We start from the raw sequence: 23,271 nt of genomic DNA, 5'->3' as shown, positions 1-23,271 counted from the left end.
CTTTGGAGTTAAATATGCTCACAGATGTCCAATATCAAGAGAAGAAAATCAAGACAGATTTTAGAGACAATTAAAAAAGCTGGAAACAGGATTAAGGTATAAAAATCCTCTCTCCCTCTAAGATATGACCCAATTAAAAATAATTTTCTGTCCTGGGGTGAATTTATGATGCTGAATTGTATCCCCATTTGTCTGTTTAGCCAGTAGCTATGTAAGTTTTGCACCTTTAAAACTGGTTCTGAGAGCGAAGGGGCAGGGAGGGAGAAGGAGTGCTGAGTTTGCTTTTCACAAACTGCACTCACTCCTCCACATTCCTGCTCCTGGACTGTGCTGTCTTGCAGAATGGATACCGAGAGAGAGCTCTCCTTTGCTTTTAGTTAGTTTTTGGCTAGCTGAGGCAGTGAAGTTCCCTGGACTGTGGGGTTTTTGCTTTTTTTTCCTTTTTCTTGGAACAGTCCAAGCCTGCTCTGGACTGAAGAACCCAGAAAAACACTGGGAGCTCACTCACACCAGGCCCAGGATGCAGCATCCCAGCCCCAAAGGGACTGATAACAGACTAGGTGAGCTGAGCTATGTGGGATCTCAGCACCTCAGGACTGAGGTGCCGAGTCACCGAGACCACCCTTGGGGGGCTCGGGAGTCCTGGAATGTTGCCAGAAGTGTCTGGTGGCTGGACTTTGATCCTACACAGGAGACGACACCTGTATGAGGATAGGAGGATTTCACCGGGGTGAATGGTGAAGGGATTAGTTAATTAGAGAGTGAAACACAGGGTTTAGGATTTCTGTACAGGGGGGTTTAGAGAAGTAAGATGGAGGAATTGGGGAGTGTCCTGTCCTTCTTCTTCTTCTCCTCCATCTTCTGTGGTGATGGTGGCACTTTGGGATTGGTCATTACTGAAAGTGCACCGGACAATAAGAATAAAAGGTATTGGGGAAAAAGATAAATATTGTACACGTAACTATGGGTATAAAGATAGGTGACTGTCCGGAGGGCAGGACAGTGTGCTCATGGCTGGCTGCTGAGCAGACCTCTGTCGGGCCGAAAGAAAATCTTTTAGATAAACAATTAATAAACATAGAGACTGAAAGAAGAACTGAAGCCTCTTCTCGTCCTTTGATACGCGGGCTGCCCCAAGGCCACCTCGGGCCTTTCCAGGCCATCCAAACAGCCGAAAACCGGACAGAGCTACAGCCCAAAAAGGGGACTCGCTGAGTTTGTCATCTCTTCAGAGCAGCGAGAGGCTTTGTTGTTTAGCATTGTTCATTTTTTGTGCTGGTGAATGATTTCCCTGTCAAATCAACAGATTTTCTCCCACTTTTCTCCAAGGAAATATTTTCCCAAACCAGTTGCGGGAAGGGCCGCTTGAATCTGCTTTCTAGAGGAACCTCTTTAGAGGTTTTCTCCCAAATTTGCTTTAAAACAGGACAGTTTCTTATACCAGATTGCTCAAGAGAAAAGGGAGAACTTCTAAATCTGTTTCCCAGAAATTTTGTACATTTCATTTTTTCTTTACTCCACTTTTTGCTCAATTTTCTTCTACTTCAATTTTTGTTCAATTTGTTCCTAAACCAGCAGAAGTCACAGTGCTTAGCTATACTGATTAGACAGCAAATATAACTTATCAAAAGCAGCCATCACTCACTACCTTTCAGCATAAAATTAAGACTTTTTTGCCAACATAAGCCCACTGACACAAACAGAAAGAAACATTGTAATCAACATAGGAATCAATGAGATGTATTATTCTCTATTTTTTTTCTTTAAATACCAAGCTTTTCTTTTTCTTAGCTCCCAAATGCATTTGGAACACAGCCAGTTGGCCCTATGAACTCAAAGAACACAGGATGAAAATCATGATGCTGCATTAGATGCCTTTGCGTACATCCAGGATTTAATCCATATAAACTATGAAATTAGAATTAAAATGGCAAAATACACAACATGAATGTAACAATACCATTTTGATGCTTTTTTCTAGATGCCATCTTATTCAATAGTGTTCCCTAAAAGTTGCCCAACAGAAAAGAGACAAGCATTAGATAGATCTATAAATAGCTGGAAACACACTTTCCTATTGCAATGATTACAAAGACAGTTTATATCTTCTTGTTTCCACACAATAAATTCCATACTTATGTTTCACCCTAAGGTTATTTGCTTTTCATTATCAACACTTGCACAGATTTTTTGTTCAATTTAAGAAGGAAACTGGCTAGATGAATACTATACTCTCTTGGCCAATTCCTCCAGCTTACTCTCTCTCATACATAATCAATCTACTCTAAGCCTTTCCCTGTAAAACAGGCGATATACCATGGAACAACAAGCCTTCTGGGATGAAGATTACATCACTGACTTTTTATCTTAACACATCAATCATTCCACTTCAATTCTCTTTGACAACTACTGGTCCCCTAAAGCCACATGGAAAAACAGTGAAGAATATCATTTTATATCATCCCAGAGCTGCTTCATCAGAGACCCAGAAACGCGCCACTTTGCATCTCTTTGATTTTTCTTGGCTTAATCTAAGTATTTTAATCAGCCCCAGCATTTTCTAAGTCTTACACAAAGAAGGAAAATCAGATTTGCAGGTCATTATTATGATTCACATTACCCCATCTCCTTCTGCATTCACCATGCTTGGCTGCTTCTGGGTGCCAGCCAGGCAACCACGGCTTTTGTGACACATGGCAAGGCAGCTGTTCAACTCCTCACCAGAAATACTGACCTTGGTCCTGAAGCAACTCTGTTCTATTTAAACAACAGTGGCTTGACCCTGGCTGGACACCAGGTGCCCATCAAAACCTCTCCTGTCACTTCCCTCCTCAGCTGAAAAGGCCAGAGAAAACATTATGAAAAGCTCATGGGTCAAGGTAAGCACCAGGAAAAATCACTCACCAATTACTGTCATGAGGAAAACTCACTCAATTTGAAGAAATCAGTTTAATTTATTGCCAAGCAAACTACAGCAGGATACTGAGAAAGTAAAACCAAATCTTAGAACACCTCCTCCCCACTCCTCCCTTCCCAGATTCAACTTCAATCCTGATTTTCTCTACCTCTGTTCCCTAAATGTCACAGGGCGACAGGGAATGGAGGCTGCACAATCAGCTTTGGCTCAGCCACTCCTTCTTTCTCATAGAGAGGACTTCTCACACTTCCCCCGCCCCGTTCCACTGTGGTGTCCCTCCCATGGGAGACACTCCTCTACCAACTTCTCCAAACTGAGTCCTTCTCATAGACTTCGGTTCTTCAGAAACTGCTCTGGCATGGGTCCCTTCCATGGGATGCAGTTCTTTGGGAGCAGACTGCACCTGTGTGGGTCTCCCATGGGGTCACAAGTTGAGTAAACCTGCCCCAGATTGTGTGGGGTGTCTCCATGGGTCCTGATAGGACCATGCTCCCCACTGTGTTACAGCATCCTTTGCCATTCCCCTGATTTATGGTGGATGTCCTTTTGGTACATCTCTGCTCCCCCCATGGGCTCCAGGGGCACAGCTGCCTCACCATCATCTGCAAGGGCATCTCAGCTCTGGCACCTAGAGCATCTTCTGCCCTTCCTTCTTCCCTGACCTGGATATCTGAAACAGAACTGTTTCTCTCACATATTCTCACTTCTCTTTTCTCTGGCTTAAATAGCTCTTGCAGTTACTTCAATCTTTTAATTTCAGAGTGCTACCACCAAAGCAGATGAGCTAGGCCTTGGCCAGTAGCATGTCCATCTTGGAGCTGGCTGGCATTGGCTCTGCTGAACCTGGAGGAAACTCCTGGCAGCTTCTCCCAGAAGATACCCCTGTCGCTACTCCCACTGCCAAAATCTTGCTAGTCAAACCCAAATGCAGATATGAAAGAGAACATCTAAATCCTGATTCATTACTCTTAAGAAATATTTCTCATGGAGGTGGAGAAAAGCAAGTGCTGAGATAGCTAGGCATGTTCAGCCTCAAGAAGAAACAGTTGAAGAGGCACCTCATCAAAGTCTGTCAGTATCTGAAGGGAGGGTGCCAAGAGGATGGATCCAGGCCCTGCTCAGTGGTGCTGAGCAATGGCACAAGAGGCAGAGGGCAGAAACTGCACAGGAAGTTCCACCTGAAAAGAGAAGAACAACTTTATTGTGTGGGTGGCCAAGCACTGGTACAGATTGTCCAGAGAGGCTGTGGAGTCTCCCTCACTGCAGATATTTAAGTGCTGTCTGGACACAGTCCTGTGCCATGTGCTCTAAGATGACCCTGCTTGAGCAGGGAGGTTGGACAAGATGACCACTGTGGTCCCATCAATTTTGTGATTCTGTGAATTGTGTTGCTTAGAGCCTCAAATGTGTTTCCTCACACAGCCATTTCTGTAACTCACTTAAAGGAGATAACTGGCACACCACAGAAGAGGCATGCTCATTTTAGCAATTTCAGAACAATTCATTTTCTCAAAAAAAAAAAAAACCCACATGTTAAACATCTTATTTTATACACTGAAAAACCAAAAAAAGAGTAATTGAATTCAAGAAAAATGTCCAAAAAACTAATATTACTGGTTTCCTTGTGTAATAATTCTAAGAGCAACAGAGATAAATAGCACATATATCTGACAACAATCCACAAAATTGGATTTGAACATTCAATAAGAATCTTTTTATGGCAAGAATGACTCAAAAAACATTATATAATACTTTTCACAAAATGGCATGAATAAAACAGTCAAATAACTAAGCATGCTACTGTCAGGCAGCCAACATTGCTCAAAATTCTGGACTTATTTTTCTGAAGTATGTCTCTGATTGGGAATACTAAAGTTACTACATTGTTTATATTTCTATCTAACACTTAAGTAATTCCATTTACACTCAGTATGTATTTCTAACAATGTGTTAGAAATATCATATCAACAACATGTACACACCACACACTAATTAGAAAACAAGGATAACCACATCATTCCAAATTAGAAACAAACAAACCACAAATTCCAATCAGAAAATTAGGATAACCGCATCATTCCAAAGCTCTGTCCAGCTGTCTAAAGCAGACAAGAAAAACTCCAGTTAAACCTTGTATTTGTATATAAATGTACTCAGAAAAGCTGCTTTTACCTTTACAGCAGGTGTGAACTTAATTTTAGATGTCTGATTGATAACTGATTAACAATAGAATGGTGTGGGCTGAAAGGGACCTTAAAGATCATTCAGTTCCAACCCTCCAGCCATGGGCAGGGACACCTTCTGCTTGACCAGGCTGCTCCAAGCCCCATCCAACCTGGCCTTCAATGCTTCCAGAAACGGAGCACTCACCACTTTTTAGGGAACATATTTCAGTGCCTCATCATCCTCACAGAAGGAATTTCTTCCCAAAAGAACATCTAACCTTGCCCTCTTTCAGTTAAAAGCCATTCCCCCTTTCTGCTATCACTACCTGCCCAGGTAAAAAGTCCCTCTTTAACTCTGTTGCAGGCTCCCTTTAGGTACTGGAAGGCTGCTGTGAGGTGCCCCCGGAGCCTTCCCTTCTACAGGCTGATGAACTTCCCTGAGCCTGTCTTCATACCAAAGGTCTCCTGCTCCCTGATTCTATAGTGAGAAATTAAATAAAATACTGCTGATTCATCTTAAAGCACAGCCTTACATAGCAAGATAAAACTCGAGGAGCAAATGCACCCCAAAGTTTAAAATAAATGTATCAGAATTATGTTCCTGGTCTTGATTTTTTCAGTCAATCATCCTTTTCTCCTCTGATTCCCCTCTGTGTTTCCAGAAAAAAGATTCTCATTCTTGTCCCTCAGCTCCCTGCAGATTGCACTGATGAAGATCCCATCAACAGACATTTTTTCAATAATAACTTTACCATCATCCTTATTCTTTTTTCTCAGCTACTGAAACCTGGAATCATTCAGGTTCCCTGGGATTTGATATCACATTCCATAGCTGTGAAGGGGTTTACAGCTTCAGGGACACTGTGTTTTGGACAAAAATCTAAAAGAAGCGAGAAAATCATGATGTTAAAAACACAGCCTGAAGGAGGAGAGTGAGAACAAGAAACAGGAAAACTCTGGTTTTGCTCCAATAGCAGTCTCCTGTGTATAAGCAGGAATGTAACTGCTTACAGGATTCTGCTATCTTTTTGTACTTACCTTTTAACAAGAATGCATATGCATTTAAGCAGCTTTACAAAAACACTGCAAGGATGCGTTACCAAAAACCCAGGCATGCATATGCAGTACAACTTCGAATAGCAAGATAGGTTAGATTGACACCTTAGAGCTGGAAATTATTTTATATCAAATAGTGTGCAGTTAAATCACTGTACCCCAACTTGCCTCACAGCTCATGCTGCTGCTTCAGTAATGCAGGAGTGCCACACAAGTTACAGTTTTCACACTATAGGAAAACTACTTTGAAGCAGCCAATATGTTGGAATAGAAGGTTACTCTATCCTGAAATAAAATAACATCAGAAATAAAATATCCTTTCATGGTATGGAATGCAGAACTTTGGGGTGAAGAGGAGGTGGGGAACAGGTGGGCTTGCTGGGGGGGGCCACTGTTCTTGGGCACATGAGAGGTTTCTTTTTTCCTTTTTTTACCTTAAGCATGTTGCTAAAATTCAGTATATGCCAGCTTAATTGGACAGTCTAAAAGAGATACAAGCAACTTAATCACAGATCTTTTTCTGCCAACATAATTGATTTATACTAGGACAAGATCGTCCCTCCTACTACATGAACTCTAAAAGTACCCAAGGACGAACAAAGCCCACTACATCACACTGAAATGCAAGCGACTGTTGATATAAAAAATGAAGATGACCATGAACAACAAGTATGCAAGAATAGTTTACTATTTAATAATTGCGTTTACTTTCCAGAATTTCAGATTTCTTTGAAGGGTTCTCAAACTCTACCCTATTGAAGTAAAGGAAATTTGCTTTTCATTGAATTTTTGTAACTATTATTTCATTCATGATCAAGGCATAACATTTAAAAAATATGACATTTGTTAGGTAGAGCTTAACTCCATGCCCACTCCATGAAGGAAACCAAGGTCAAATACATAGCACTTCAAAAAACTAAAATGAACATGGGACATGAGAAGGAAGAAAAGGAATTAGCTCACAGTTCTTGCTGAAGCTCTAAATTCAGTTAAATTACCTGAACTAGCAACACTTACAAGACTCTACAGAAATAATCAATTCAGTTCAGAAGTAATAATCATCAATTTCTTTCAAAATTTAATCACTTCTACTTCAGGTGTACACACACAAAAAAGGCTCCAGCATAATTGGCACCATCAATCTACTTTACGCTTCACACCCTTACATTCACAGCTGGCACATGGATTGTCAGTAACTAAGAACATGTTTAACTTTCTTTCAAAGACAAAAACCACAACCATGGACTATGTTTAAAAAGGATATGTAAGCTCCTGTAAATAACACACTGACTGGATGCACATATCTGAATTTGGCCCAGTGTACACTTCAATGCCATGTTCAGGTATTTTTAATACTCATAGCACAAAGCTTGTTTTCTTATTGTTAATATCAAGCTGCCAATACAGAAACATAAGAATGAGGTTTGCAGCTAAGAAGCCAACACTTCAGCTAGTGTTTTCAAACACATTCAAGAACTGCAATAGTTTTAGACTCAAATGGAGTAAGGATTATTTTCATTTTCCCCTTCATTAGCGTAATCTATCAATGCTTTCTACAGTTAAAAACTGCAATAGGTAAACCACTCAAGAACAAGAATAACACCTGTTCTGTATTGCTTTGCAGTGTTAAAGTATATTGATTTCAAAAATATTACTTCTCCTTGTACATAGCATGTCTTTCTTTCATCACACCAGGAACTTTGCTTTATGCAAAACTGTGGGAGTAAGACCCTTAAATATTTTTTTTTTCAAATTCTCCTAAATGAATCAGTTTTACCTGAAATTCATTTTAAAGCATCATCACTTTCCATTAGAACTGTTGAACATTTTTTAAAAGAAATTTTTGAAGTTAGAATATTTACAAACAGGAGTGGATTTCCTTGTTGACTAGAAATAGTGTACCACAAATAAAGAACAATTAATCTGTGTCTCTTCTGTGATTAAATGAGCCAGGAATGGAGTAAGACAGCCAACTCATGTTTATCCTGCTAAATCTAAAGCAGTACATTTGCTACTTTGACAGATGTGCATAACAGCACTTTTTACAAAGAATGTCAATTCTGTTTTCTAAATTCAGTATGTTGCCCTTCAAATGAAGGGGAAGAAGAGACCTCAGGCAGAAATAATCTATTTTGTCGAGAGATTTCTACCTATTAAAGAATTATCAGATCCGTAGGAAAACAATAAAGACAGAAGATACTGTAGAAAATATCCTAATGTAACAGCAGGAGAAATTAGATTACTTTTGTTAAAAAACTCAGACAAAGAAAACCAAAATCTCCCCAACCAGCACCCTTCCCCCCAACAATAGTAACACTCAACTTCAAAAGCCAGAAGTCAGCACAGACTGGAAGGCCTTCATCCCTGAATGCCATGCACAGGTTTGTAGTACATTTTACCAGTGTGATTAGAAGGGTTTTCTATACCATATAACAGCAAAATTCCCAGCAGTCACCTACTCTAAATGGTTAGGATTTTCCATATTGTGTAGTGCATTCTGCTTACAACAAACACTTTTCCACTTATCCTAAAACATATTTTCTTGAATTTGTGAGGAGGGCAGATATGAGGGTTCCTACAGCAGGTGAACAAAGGTTGCTAAGTCACTGACCATAAATGAAATCAGCATATTTGCTTGCCTCTGTGTGCTGGGTGTCTCAATAATGCAGCAGCCCTGCAAAGCCACCAAAACCAAGCCATGTGCGCACCTGCTCTCATAATGCATAAACATACAACTGGAAAAAAAGGGGGAAAAAAATCACCAAAACTGAGTCAATTGAGTTTATATCTGTAACTTGAGATGGCAGAGGAGAATGCTAAAATCTCTTTGCATGTAGCAAATCATGCTTTTGCTTCATTCTTCTTCACTGAAATTTCCCACTGCATGTGGAACTTACTCTAATTTAGAAAACACAGTTTGACCTAGTCCTATTAAAATAAATCCATTATAATTGCTCAATACAAGTTATTAGTGCTTTTTTCACAAATCAGTAGCATTTAAAAAACAAACTGCGCATGACAGAACCATTAAAGCTTTCAGCCATTTATAAGCTTCATAAAATTGCCCATCTGTCTGAAAGATGCATGAGCTCAATTTGGGAAATCAGCACACACAGAAAAGCCCCCAAAGCTGACTGAACGTCTGGATAGCGATTTCTGAGAGCAACAACATTCCTTTTCAAGTTAATCAAAATTATGATTGCATTTCTGTACAAGAAGATTTGTAACTAGACAATTCCATATGTCACAAATGCTTCCTGTGAGACACTGAAGATGCACAGAGCAATGAACAAGACATTGCATTAAGTACACTTTTGATTTTTGACTGCACAAAATAAAAATCTGCATAAACACATACAATACTAAACAAATAGATGCTTCTGGCAACAGGGCATCCATTTATTCAGAATAAATAAATTAAATAAATAAAAATGATGGGAGAACTGCTTGCCATTATCCAGGAAAGAATCATCAGAAACAAATACTGTCAAATTATGTACTGGGTTATCTCAAAAGAAAAGCATCAAGATGAAATTAATATAAATGAATTTATGAATCTCTCAATACTCTAAGAAAGCATTCTGTAAGCTTTTCTGTTACTGTTTATTCATTTGCTTTCACAGAAATGGAGCATACCAGAACTTGAATGGAAATTCTTAAGTGTTTTACTCCATCAGCGAAGCAAGGTCAGAATACCTACTAGAACTCTTTAAACATGTTTTAATTTTGTCAGGGTTACAAAAAAAATACGGCAGGACAAACCTTTCTTTTTCATCTATAAAGCTTTAAAGACATTCATTTGCAAACCTCATTACAGGATTTTTCTTCTTTCTTTAGAATGTGTTAGGATTTGTAAACTGAGCACTTGGTAGAAATCCTACATGTAAGAATCAGTCTAGAAAAGACAAAGGCATGTAGTTTGGGGAAAAAACACAACAAAGAGGCATTTAGTTAGCAATCACATCAATATTCTCCCACTCATCTCCCAGAGAAATTATTAGAAACTATTTATACCCCATATCTGACTGCAAGGACTTTTATAGATATTTTAGTAAAACACAGTGTTTTAATATCAGAATTCTGGGTTTAAAACCTTCTTATGAGTGACAATCCTTATTCCCTGCTTTGATAATTTTATAGTTTTTCTTATACCATCCATATTCTTTTTCCCCTCTTACCTTATGTGAAGCTCAGTACCAGTGAATGAACAGGAAAACAACCTCTCTTATGTTACTTATATTTTGAATACTAGCAGGTTTCAGGCTCACCCATGATATGCAAAACAGGAAAAAATGACAAAACAAAATACATTTATAAAACAGGAAAATGAAGCCCAAGGTTTTCTGGAATTATTTTCTTTAAGATCCATAAAATGTAGTAGCTAAGGATAATACTATTGCCTATTCTTCAAGGATGTTATTTTGCTTGATCATTACAAGCTTACTTGAAAGTCTACATTCAGGAAAGGTGAAATATATTTTTTAAAGTCCACTTAGATGAACTCAAATGTTGCAATTAAGGCAACCTTGACTGTAACAAACTACCATTTTTGGAAAGACTACTAGGATGTCAATTCGAAAGTTTGTCACACTTTATTAAACTTCAATGAACTTTGAAAACTGAAAGTTGCAATCTCTTTCTGTGTACAATGAGAAGATAATGAGTTATTTAGAGATAACATTGAAGCAACAGTCATGCATGAAAAGGATCATGAATAAATTTCTATTTTAAATTAAAGGGAATTTTTGAAATAACAGACTACTAGTATTTGGCAAGAATCCTTTCTCTTGATACCACAGAAAAATCTAGTTGATTAGCTTATGAAAAACAATATTTTATAAGATCTCAGGCCTATTCTCCTGATTCCTAATAACAAAACACCACCAAGAAAACTTACCAGTTTGAATTTGATCAGATGGAATGTTTGAACAAGTCCAAAGCAACAGACTTCAGCTTCCATCCTACACTGCCTTTCTGCAGGTTTTAACAGTGATTATTCAGGGGATATACCATTTGAAGACGTAAAAATTAGTTAACATCTCCATTACACTAGTAAGTGAAGTTGTGGAAGTAATACATTTGGAATACTAGTTAAGAATTGCCTATTGCAAATAAGACAAAAAAAAATCTTAAAGCTTATAAAGAGAAATAAGAAGTTAAGGAGAAACTTAGAAAAGAAGAAATTTAAGGAAATGTAAGAACAACATCTCAATTTTTTCCGAAACTAATGTGTATCTTTTCCATAGTTCATTAACTGAAGCTGAAGAAGATAATTGTGAGCTAATTGTTCAAGCCTCTTGTCAAGTTGTTTAGTCTATTACTGCAATGTAATAATGCTTTTTCAAGTGGAAAGTAAACAGCTCATGTTTCAGAGAAAAGCCAATGTAGATACCTATGCTTATGCAGAGTTACAAATTTTCCTTCCTGTTTACAAGATCAAACTTGAGTATTCCACATGAGGAATATTAAAATAATGTCATTTCAGCCACAACTCAATTTAACCCTAAGGAAATGTAAACCAAAGCTGAGATGCATAGTAGAAAAATTTGCCACATGAATAAATGTGCTTCTAGTATTTCAAAATTATTCAGAGTAACTAGACTGTTTTAAATCCAGATTTACTTCAGGTATCTCAAGAACCCCGTTCGAAACAAGCACGGCATCACAGTTCTTGGACTCTGACACCCAGAGAACTCCATCTTGCTAAGTGCAGGCTGCTCATTACTTCCCATCTCAAGAATTCCTCACATGTTCACAAACACAAGGGATGCAGTGTGGAGGCATGATACACACCCAGCAAGCGTTTCATAGGGTGGGCAACTAAAGATAGACTGACCAATTTTGTGGAAGCAAAAGCTTTGTATTCTGACTCCACACGTACTCAAAAGTGAAATTATCTATCTTTTATAATCGATTTGATTGACTATGTGAAAAGTAAGAATTTGTTTTCATATTAATATTTTCATCACTGGAGTTTTCATTTTTACAGCCAAGTTGTATTTGAGTTCCCTGAGTGCAGGCAGCATTGGGATGTGGGACATAATCCTAAATTTATCTCAATGCAGACACATTCTCAATTCTGTCCAGATAAACTGTAAAACTTCAGTTATTTGAAATTCTTCCCACCTGTGACTATCTCATAACATGACAATACTTTTACTCCAGCAAATAAAATGCATTTTGGGATGAGCTGCAGTTGCCTTCAAAATGACCATTATTCTTCTGAGTTGAAATCTCACCAACCTCAGACCAACTCTTTCTTTCACCACTGGTAAAGCTATTCTGTCAAGTCAAAATGCTTTCAGTAATGAAACTGCTACCGCAAGGAACATCAAGGAGCTGAAGGTAAAATCTTGTACTCTGTAATTTCAGAAGAAAAAACCCACAACAGAATTTATAATGTTAAATTATCAAAACTGAGAACGTAGAGTGAAGAACAGAAAACTTGGTATTACAGATTCATGTCAGTTTACTGCAACCTATGCACGTACAGGTTTTAAGTTGTACTTTTTACAGTGATAGTATTTTGACCAGAAGCAAGTCCAAGTTTCATGAAATTCAACTGAGTGCATTGTAGAGGAAATGAAAGAGGCATTTTATAGCTCAATATCACAAGTATAAAAATGTAAATCCTGCATTTAGGTAGATCTCCAGTCAATACAGACTAGAATGAAATGGAATTTGTTTCATTTTCTATTTGGCCTTTTCCTTTTTTTAAATCACTTTAAAATATGAGGCTGACCTTCACTTAGGCTTATAAGCTAAGATTATTTTTTTTTTCTGATGTAGTATACATGATGCAGCAATATGTTAATATTAAGGTCAATATTAATTGAAAACCTTGCTGTATTAAACTCTGCTCCAGGAAGGTTTTGCTAATGCTATCAGTGAAATGAACAGGGCAGCTGAAGTTGCTGGGATCACCCTGGCTTCCAGGATGCCGCATTAAGCAAGTAGAAAGCCACTACAAATTCTTCACTAAGCAGAAAACATCTCTCTTTACCTTTGTACAATTATTTGATTGTAGCAACAGGCTTCCCAGCTGGTAAGGCTTTGTGCCTCAGGTGTAACTATTTGCATACAAACCCAACAGATTTATATGTAGAGTCACCCTTACCTTCTCACAAACCATGTCTTACACGAGCTATGCCTAACACTGCAATTTTTGGAGACATGAGCTTTCATCACACAGACACTTTCTGTCTTTAGCAAAGCTTTCCTATGACAAGACAGTAATTCATAAAATATAAAACCTTCCCTTCCCTTTTGTCAGAAAGTTACATCTAGCCATAATCTGAAGCCAAGCATCCACACATTTGAATTTCAATGACGTGTTATAAACTGTCTACAAGCAAAATACAGGGAATTTCCACCTCATGCAATAGCCTGTGTTCCTTCAGTGGAAAGTGGTGCAATCTGATAGTCTGATAGAGTTGCTTTGCTTTTAGCACAAACTTCCTTCCCTTACTCTATCATTATTGTATAACATGACCAATGCAGTTTACAGAACTACAGTTTCAAAAACCCCAGTCACACATCAGCTCATTTGGTATGTTCACAGCAAAAAACCACATTACTGGCACTGAAGTTCACTGACCAGCTACAGCTCTGACAAAGTAAACACAAGTTGCTTTTGCACACTGACTTCCATGTTATTGAACTGGCCTATTCGGAGGTCTGACACAAATCATGTGGTACCTGATAGGAGACAAGATGATACTCTCAAATGAATGATGCAGAAAACAGACCTAAGCAAGGGGATAGATACAGGACAACATAATAGACAGCAATATGAGAAGGGACTGGCTCATCAACATGAAGGAAAATTTCCTAGTTTGTCATTTTCTACCAAAAAACCAGTTCACTGCCATTCACAGGAACTAGCTGAGGAAGAAGCTGTAGGCTACTAAGTTTTAAGTTTTCAAATTCCTTTTTTTCCCTTGGCAGATCTGAGGGGTTTTTTTCCAAACTAAAATACTGCCAAATAACTGTTACTGCTAATAAATTTATTGTTGGCTGTGGCATTGTTTATTTTTTTCTTATAATAGGTTCTGTACTGGTTCAAGACCTACAAGGTAAAGTCAAAATCCTATCTAAGTCAACTTTACATTCATGGGCATATTCCATGTTAACAACAGCTTACAAGTCTGACTATGATAATAAAGTAATTATAACATACAAAGAAATAAAAGTTGATGTACAAATCTATCATATGTTGGCAACCTACATGAACTGTTAAACTAATGAATTATGCAAATCTATGTTTCCCCAAAGTTTTAAAACATTAATCAAAATTTTTAGTATTCCTCTGTAAATGCAAGATGTTCCATAACTGAACCAATGAAAACTTGCTTTCTTTTTCATTTTGCCCTTTCCTTTAAAACTGTTGCCCATATTCTGCTTCTTGCCCCTTTTCAGATATCTGTCTCTCAACAGACTGACTTCAGAGCAAACTATGTCAACAAGAAACACCCAATCTTTAACACCAATCCTCCCCACCTTCCATTTCAAACAACCTTCTCACAAACTACAAAATCTTCCCAGAAAAAAAAGCCACTTTGAACAAGGCTCATTTTCCCAGAAACCAGAATCACAAAACTAGAGCTGCACACAACATAAAATAATCTAATTTTCTTAACATAAAATAATCCAACTCTATTGTGTGTGATCACCATATAGAAGAAGAAAAAAGAGCACAAGAAAACACAATATGGTCTCATTAAAGTAAAATTTAGAGGATCACAAATACAAGAATTAAAACAACTTCAAGTGTACCAAAATTATTCATCTGACCTCAATGTTACTGAATTCAGAGTAGAGACTGCAGCAGATTTTTCTTGTGTTATCTCTCTTCTTAAAACATACAGTACCCAGTATGTTCAAAAATAGCAATCATTCACATTTCTGAACTTTACTTTCATAACATCTATAAACAGAAGTACATAATTTTATTGGTACCACAATTCTAGGTCCAACTTCATGTAAGTCTGCTTTGTAGACTCCGTTCAGTTTTTCAAACTTCTATTAAACACTTTTGCTAAACATTCCTATGCTATATGAACCACTTCTAGCTGGAAGCTATTCCACTGAAAAGTCAGATAGCTTTGTATAACTGTAAACGAAGACGACTATGGAGATTTTTTATAGTGTTATAGCAATAATATTACTTTCAGCAGAAACTAAGTTAGAGCACGCAAGAAAGAGCAAGAGCCTGTGTACTGGCATTAATTCTTTTGCCAATAACCTGGAAGTAGATAAGCTTTACAAAACACTAGCATATTTTAAAATGCATCAACAGTAGCAATTATGTTCTTCATTAAAAAATGCTACAGTATTACCATATTGAGCAAGCACAACCTCAATAGCTGCTATTTCAGCCAAAAATTAAAAAAAGGGTGGGGGAAAGAAACCAGCTTTTTTACTTGTCAAATACTTCATAAAACCGACTTACAGACTTCCCTCTGAGCTGTTAACTGCGAAGAAATTGTTAGCCTGCAGAAACAGCCCGGGTGTGCTGTTTTACAGGTCTGATTTCCAAAACTTTCATCTGTGGTGTAGATTTCATAAACAGAGAATAGTCAGGACCGTACTCACTTTACAATTTCACTTAAATTGCATTACAGATCGAGAGGCAGTTCATCAAAGGACATATTCCAAGTAAACCAGCAGATATGAGAGGGCAAGATAGATGTGTGCAGCATTTATCTTTCTAAACCCTGAAATGTCAAGTTAAAAAAAAAAAAATCTTACAAAAATGGTTCTGCTACTGCAGCGCTCTACTAATATTTCTCTCACTCACCCGGGGGCTTCTTAAAACAGTAGGTCAGAAATCTGCTTCTCTAAGTTCCTAGCTGAAACAAAGGCTTTAAGTAAAACATTAGCTAAGGTTACAATTCTCTCTTTTGCTATCAGCCTACTCAGAACAAAGCTAACATACACACCAGCAATGGATGCTTCAACAGAAACAGAAAACCTAGCCTGCAAAACACCAAAGTCAAAGGTCTTCATGCTTAAACTTCTAAGGCATGAACTGAAATTTGAAAAAAAATCAAAACTATTTCCCAGTTCTATATCCTTATCAGGGAGGAATTTTACCTAAAGAACCGCTAAAATTCATTTAAGGAGCTTGAGGTTGTAATTTTTTCCGCTGCATTCAAGAAGTAATGGTAGCGTAAGACATTAAGTGATTGATGTTTTCTTAATTTTACTATATATAAATGATGTAAATTTTGATCAACTATTCCAAAGCATTTTTTCAGATTTCATTCAAAAGAGCCTCATTTCTCTGTATGGCTGTTTTCTACTAGATGCGAATCTGCCTACCTCAATAAAATTTCATGATCAAAAGCTAATGAGTTGCATCCAAAACTGTCAAAGTTGATGTATTTTCAGAGTAAAACAGAAGCGTAGGGAAAAGATGAGGAACTACTAAAACTTGCAGTATTTAAGTAATAACATTCAAAATACAACATTAATAAAGCCTAATTAACAGTTGACAGTCTCTCCTCCCTTTGACATGAATTTCAGTACTCATGCCAAGTAAAACAAAAGCATCTTATAAATGCTTATTCCTGCTAACAAAGAAAGGGTACTTCAAGGCTGCTTTTGCCTTCCTTTAGCTTCTCTCTGGACCACACTGCAGTATAAATTTCAAGTTAGAACAACACCAGCTGGGCCTTACCTCTGTCACTGAAGTCATCCACCAGGATGATCTCTGCGATCAGGCTGTCTGGGGTGCGGTTGATGATGCTGTGGATGGTGCGCAGCAGCGATGTCCAGCCCTCGTTGTGAAACGGGATGATGATGCTCGTGTTGGGGAGCGCCTCCAAGTACACCTTGTGCTTACAGCTGCAGAGGCAGGGAAATAATTGTGTAAGCGTACTGAAAATCTGAGTTGGCCTATTTGTCATCCATTTGGGCCATCCAACCAATATGGTTTCTGACATAAAATTCAACAGTGCAATCAAGCAGTAATTTCATGTGAAAATAGCTGGATTGTTTAAAACACATTGCTTACAACACTAAATAAATTGGAACAATGACAGAATTTAGGTGGAATGAGTGAAAAAAAAATCTGTGTAGAATTATTTTCTTTCACTGGAAACTTTTTCCCGTAATATGACAGATGACATATCTTCTATGTCATCATTTGCAAAAACCAAATCCTCTTATCAAAAAGAATTCCAGAGCATAATATTAAGCTACTATGAAGTGATTGTTTGGTCTAAAAAGAGATAAACTCTAGAAAACAATTCAGTGTTATCCTGGGTGATATGAGCTTACAATACAAAAAACAACATCCACACATACAACTCCAACTTTGCATCTACAGATCCAAAATGATTGCTCCTATTAAGTATAGACATAAAGCAACACACAACTCTGGAAGTGTGGACTTATAAACAAGGAAATGTAAACAAGCTTTCATCTTGAAAGGAAAGCACCATACACTCAGCAACTTAAATGCACAGCAGCTATGGAATATCCACCCTTAACCTGTTTTCAATATTGAGCTGTTTACACATTTCAGAAAGAAAAACACGTAACATTCAAAAGTAAATAATGCCCATGCAAATCAGTGTCTCCTAATATTCAAAAATATTTTATGACAAATGTTTAGATTACTGCATCTGATAGGATTGCATCTTTCATGTTTTGTTGAAAAAAAAGAAAAAAGGAACACATTCCTCTGTTGTTAACAAAGCCTGGCATTTTCACCTCTGGGGACAAAGTAAGTGAACGATTTCTCATTCCTCAAAAGAAAGTCACATCCTGATAAACGTATCCCCAGAGCAGAAACCTGTCAGCTTTGCAATAAACAAACAAAATTAAAAGTTTAGCCCTGCAAATTCTAGGGTTAAAAAAAAAGTATAGACATCTTTTCTCCTTGTCAGGAAGTGTAACTATGCATATCAAAAACTGTTACAGAATAGTTCTGATTTACATATATTTGCAGCATAGTTTGCATTTCCTCTTTATAAGTGTAATTTAAAAATCAGTATTTACCAATACACTATACAGCTACCACACTGATGAAATGTTACAAAGAAATAATAAAAAACTCATAGCTAATATAGTTGTATTTGCAAAATGTTAACTGTTATGTAGCTATAAATAAACTAACTAGGTTTTAGATATCTCACTAAAAAAAAAGATTTAAATTTGTAGTTCAGACTTTCCTTCCTAAAACACAGTGCAAATTAACTGAATGACAAGCCCTTTTCTGAAATAACCACTGTGGAAACATTTTAGTAAGTAGCTTGCTGGTAAAACATACATGTACATTGGAAAATGAACAGATGCTTTGCAATAATGTGAAGTTCTGGAGAAAGCAGTGGTCATTATCTAGTGACAGAAAAGTCTAAGTATGTATATTTAAATGTTTTGTGAAAAAAAGAAAATCCACTGCAGCAAAAGAATTTAGTAGAATTTTTTATTCTTATCTGTAGGAAGAAGTAGAAGAAATGAAGTCCATAATTGATACATTGTTGTTTCAGACAGCAAATTAAGAAAGCCACCTACCAAAATCATCACCTATTGTTGCCGACTGTCTGTCCTCATTGATGCTTCTTGGACTAGAACAAATGCAACTAACAGACATACATGGAACTCTCACGCTATTTTTAAAAGCAAAAGTTTTTCCTTCAGCATTTTTGACCTCTAGTAAATATGATTTCAAACTAGTAAGTTTTCACCTCCATAAAACCCCAAGCCAAGCCAAAAAAAAAAAAAAACCAAACAAGTCAAGCAAAAGAACCTCACATATGTAAGATTAACAACTTCTAAAGAGAAAAAAAAAATACCCAAAACACCCAAACAGATCAAAATCCCATTTATTTTTTAAAAAGTCACCTCTCCAGTACAACAAGATACCTTTTGAAAGCAGTTGTACTGAAATTTGCATGGTTAATATGGTAAGCTTATGCATGTAAGGAGGAAGTAGGGAATTAAATTTGGATATTCACATTGACAGTGTCAGAGTAATAGCATTATGTTAAAGCATTGAGAAGGAGAAGCAACACTAAGGCATTTAGTCTACAACTATTCTATTCTTCCTGCTGAACAGACTGATCTAAAACAGAGCCACACTTAGAAGAGGAAAGCATCTAACACTTTCTTAACATTTCTCCATCATTCAACTTTGACCTTTAATCCTCATTTACATTTACTTTTGATTGCCATTGTAAAGGTATATGTGAATTGATTTCTAGCAAAAGTCACAAACCACCAAAACATCCTTTTGTGCTTTTATCAAAAAAACTGGCCAGATTTCAAATTCATAGAAATGAAACCTTAAACTTAATCATTTTCTGCTAGGTTTCATAGCAGTGCTTTACTTGCCTTTCCTCATCAAGTGGAATTGTGCTCATTTTTAGCCCCTTGCTCTCTTGTCATGAGACTCTAACAGCAACAGACGATCACTGTCTTAAAAAGCCTTACATGAAATCCATTTTATTTGAAGTTCTGTTCAACACTGTCCATAGCAGAGGGCAGCTGGCTCTGTGCTCTGATGGGCTGCAGGACTGAGCTGATGAACAGCTGTCATGTTCAGAAAAGGCCCAGGAACTGCCACAGAGATGCAGTTGGACCTCCACAGCTGAGACACTGGATGTGGCATGAGAATAAATCTATGTATTTTCATGAGGATAAACATTTATCATGCATGCACCATTTGTTCCAAGTCCACAAGTGTGCTCTTCATATCCTGAGTTTTAGAAGTGATGCCAAACACCCTGGCTACAAAAAAGACTATTTAGAAGCTACAGACATTGCTTCTCGTTTTAAAAGGGAAATTCTTGAGTCTCCAAAGCAATGAGGCATTGCAATTCAAGATACTTACATATTTCCTGAAGAATGCAATCTTACCAAAATTCTCTAAAATAAAAAATAAAGCAAGGTTTGCTGTAGAAAGGAAAAATTCTATGTATAAAAGATTACCATAACCTCATATACATTAGGTAAAACTGTCTAAATTATGGTAAAATGAAACTGAACTGGCTACCTGCAGAAATATTTAAAATACTACTGAGTAAAATAATATTCTTCCCAGAGCCTAAAAATTTCGGTGGAAAACTCAGTCAAAGTTGTATCAGTTTAGCAAATTATAGTACTTATAGCACACATGAACTCCAATTGTCATCCTCCACATAGAGACATTGCAAATTACTTGCACACCAGGTGAATGCAGGCTTTATTTGGGCAGTAAGTATCATTCAGGTAGTTTGAATGGCAGAATAAAGTGTCCAAAGAGCACAATGATTTTCATTGAGGCTTGAAATACTAGAAAATCTATAAAGGCCTGGAAATAAATCCTAAAATCAATACTCAAAAAAGGTTAGTAGATTTAAGATGGACAGATAGGCAGTTCAGCCAGCTTCAGTGAAGTAAGGGCTTGCTCAAAGCCATAACTCAGTGTAGAAAAGATTGCAATGTACCTGATGTCAATCAACATCATTAAGCTCTCCTCTTAATTATGAAATCATGGCTCAACTGATAAAGGCAAATATATTACTGTACAGCTTTAGTATCACATCATATTTTGATTAAGGAATTAAAAAAGAAAAAAAATCAGAGGGGAATTGAAAAACGGATACAAAGACTAGGTCTTTCAAAATAATTTTAATAGGAACTTATTATTTGTTATTTTTAGCTTGTTTCTATCAAGACTAGTTTTTTGCCTTAGTGACACTTTAAACTGGATTAACTTTTAAAATAAGATATGAGGACTCTGCACTAACAAGACTGATTTAAATAGCAAATGATGATGAAGATAGGTTGAGTCTGTTAATTCAATCTACATATATATTATAAAATAGCTTGTTTGAATGAGCTATATATTAGTATAAACACACAAAGTTTCAAAAGAAAAACTTGTCATGATATTTTATAATTTTGGGATTGAGGGCAGAAAACTAAATCAGTCTACCTGAAATTAGGATACCAAACTGATTTTTCACTTTGGCTTTGATCACTATAATTTCCATGAAAGTGTTTTCTGCAATCAGCCCTGGCTACATATGTATGCTCATCATTCCCATACTGATAAGAGGATAAATACTTAAGGGTGCTAAGAACACATTATTTGACTAGTCTTCCACTTTTTTCACTACATTTTTCCTCACTTGTATCTTGACTTCCATACTTGTGTTTCTTCAGATAACCAAATAGCTCAGTCCAGCAATATTTTTAATGTTTGGTGTTTGAGGCACCACTCATTCACGTTGCTCAGAAACCTCACACTGTGTTTTCCTCAGCTAACCTTGTTCAGCTACAGGAATAACGCAGCCTCCTCTTTAGAGGCTGATAAGTGATCATTTACATACCTGGAGGCCTAAGTGCTCAAGGTTTGATGCTGTCTTCCACAAATTATTCCAAGAAATCCTGATCAGTCAGCTTAGCTCACCTCTGGGCATGTGCCATGCTACACCATCAGCACCCAGTGCAGTGTACCAGTAAACATCTGTGGCACACCCTGTGGCTCATCCTAACTGAATAGAAACAGACCTCCAGTCTTCTCCAGAGGGTGAATTTGGGATTGTTCCCAGCTCTACAGACTGCCAGACTAGGCCCGTGAATTTAAACAGCTTGCCCATTTCACAGCCAAGACTGGAATCCAGCAATGTATGGGCATGTTATGTCTCTTGCCCTTTCAACACACAGTCTCATCAGACGCAGTAACCTGCCAGCTCTTCTCTCAAGAGTTGTAAAAGGCAGTGGCCTTGAGAGCTTAGTACCTGTAATACTCATCATTTTATGGAATCCCTTACTAATACTTATTGAAGACTGGGAATCCATTTTATTGCTGAGCTCCACAGTAGCACATTTGACCACAAAAACACAAGGAAAAAACCTAGCTCAGCATTATTCCACACAGCAAGTTAACTATTAAACCAAAATTATTTCCTTCTATAATATAATCCTACTGCATGCTGGTCCTGTCATACAGGCAAACTGGGAACAGAATGCCCATGTCGTCTCTAGGTGAATTTTTTTAAATTAAAGAAAGTGTATAATTTAAATTTTTGTATTTTTACACAATGCACTCATCCTAGACACTTAGAAATGCAAAACTCTTCAGAAAGAGTTCAGTCAAGCAACTACTCACCTTTTGGTTGTACTTTTCCAAACAAATAAATGGCTGGCCCCATTTTTATGGTCAAAATATTATTATTTTAAGCTCTTTTGAAAGCAAGGTCATTTATTTCTAGAGGGCAGTATTGAAATGCCTGGATCAACAAGTTGGGTGGGGCTAAGGGGATGAAGAAGCAGCAGTACATATCTGGGACTCATGGCAGGAGTGCTATTCAAGGGGGTGAAGAACCTGACGACTGAAAGTAGAAAAGGGATCTACTCAGCACAAGTCTTTCCTGCATAATCTTAACAAAATACTACAGAAAGGCCTTAGTAATGTACAACAGAAGCTTTCCTCAAGATGTTTCTTTTATTGCATTTAAACATAACATATTTTAGTGCAGCATGCTAGCACTTAATCATGGAGCAACGCTGAATAATAGGTTCAGTATCCAAGGCTGAAAAACTGAAAATTTCTTGGCATAAATAATAGATTTCTTCAAGCTTATTTGCTAAATCCTTGAGTCTCAGAATAACTTCTGTGTTAAGCCTTAAATGTCTTGGTTGATACTTAGCAAGAAAATAACCATGATAAGCAACCCTCACCCTGCTAGTTAAGTAGCTCACAACTGTATTTTCTTACTTATGACATTACCATTCAGAGCAATGTGAGTTTAGAAGAGGATATGAAAGGAGCATTATGCATTGCCACTGCACAAATACACAGAATTATTAAATAACACTAGCAATGTGGACTTTGCCAAAAAGTATTTTATAAATGTCAAAACTTGTGTAAAAAAAAAAAAAAGAAAAAGAACCCAAACAACCAAAAACCGGCATCAAATGATGAATAGGCTGATTAGTTAAATACAATGTCATTTTCAAGACTGTAATGAATCAAAAGTTATGAACCTTGAATTATGCTTTCAAATATTGCTCTCCTCAATCAGTTTAGTCTTTCCACGACATTTCAGAACTTAATATCTGGTATTTCCTATCAAAGAATATCCCTACATCATTAAATTAGTCCCTCAGAGACTTCTGGATGAGATTTTTACAAAC

At 37.1% G+C, this 23,271-nt stretch overlaps 1 protein-coding gene across 3 annotated transcripts in view; it reads right to left on the bottom strand.

The window, feature by feature from the left end:
* GALNTL6 (polypeptide N-acetylgalactosaminyltransferase like 6) overlaps positions 1-23,271 on the bottom strand; it is a 434,479-nt gene that overhangs the window by 221,356 nt on the left and 189,852 nt on the right. For all 3 annotated transcript variants that reach the window (XM_005483801.4, XM_074541294.1, XM_074541295.1), the window contains exon 4: positions 16,820-16,986. In XM_005483801.4, the coding sequence (XP_005483858.2) occupies positions 16,820-16,986 (167 nt within the window). The remainder of the gene's footprint in view (positions 1-16,819; positions 16,987-23,271) is intronic.

This window comes from Zonotrichia albicollis, chromosome 5, assembly GCF_047830755.1.
Source record: "Zonotrichia albicollis isolate bZonAlb1 chromosome 5, bZonAlb1.hap1, whole genome shotgun sequence".
Taxonomy (NCBI): domain Eukaryota; kingdom Metazoa; phylum Chordata; class Aves; order Passeriformes; family Passerellidae; genus Zonotrichia; species Zonotrichia albicollis.
Note: the sequence above shows the minus strand (reverse complement) of the source record. Positions and strands in the feature narration are given on the sequence as shown.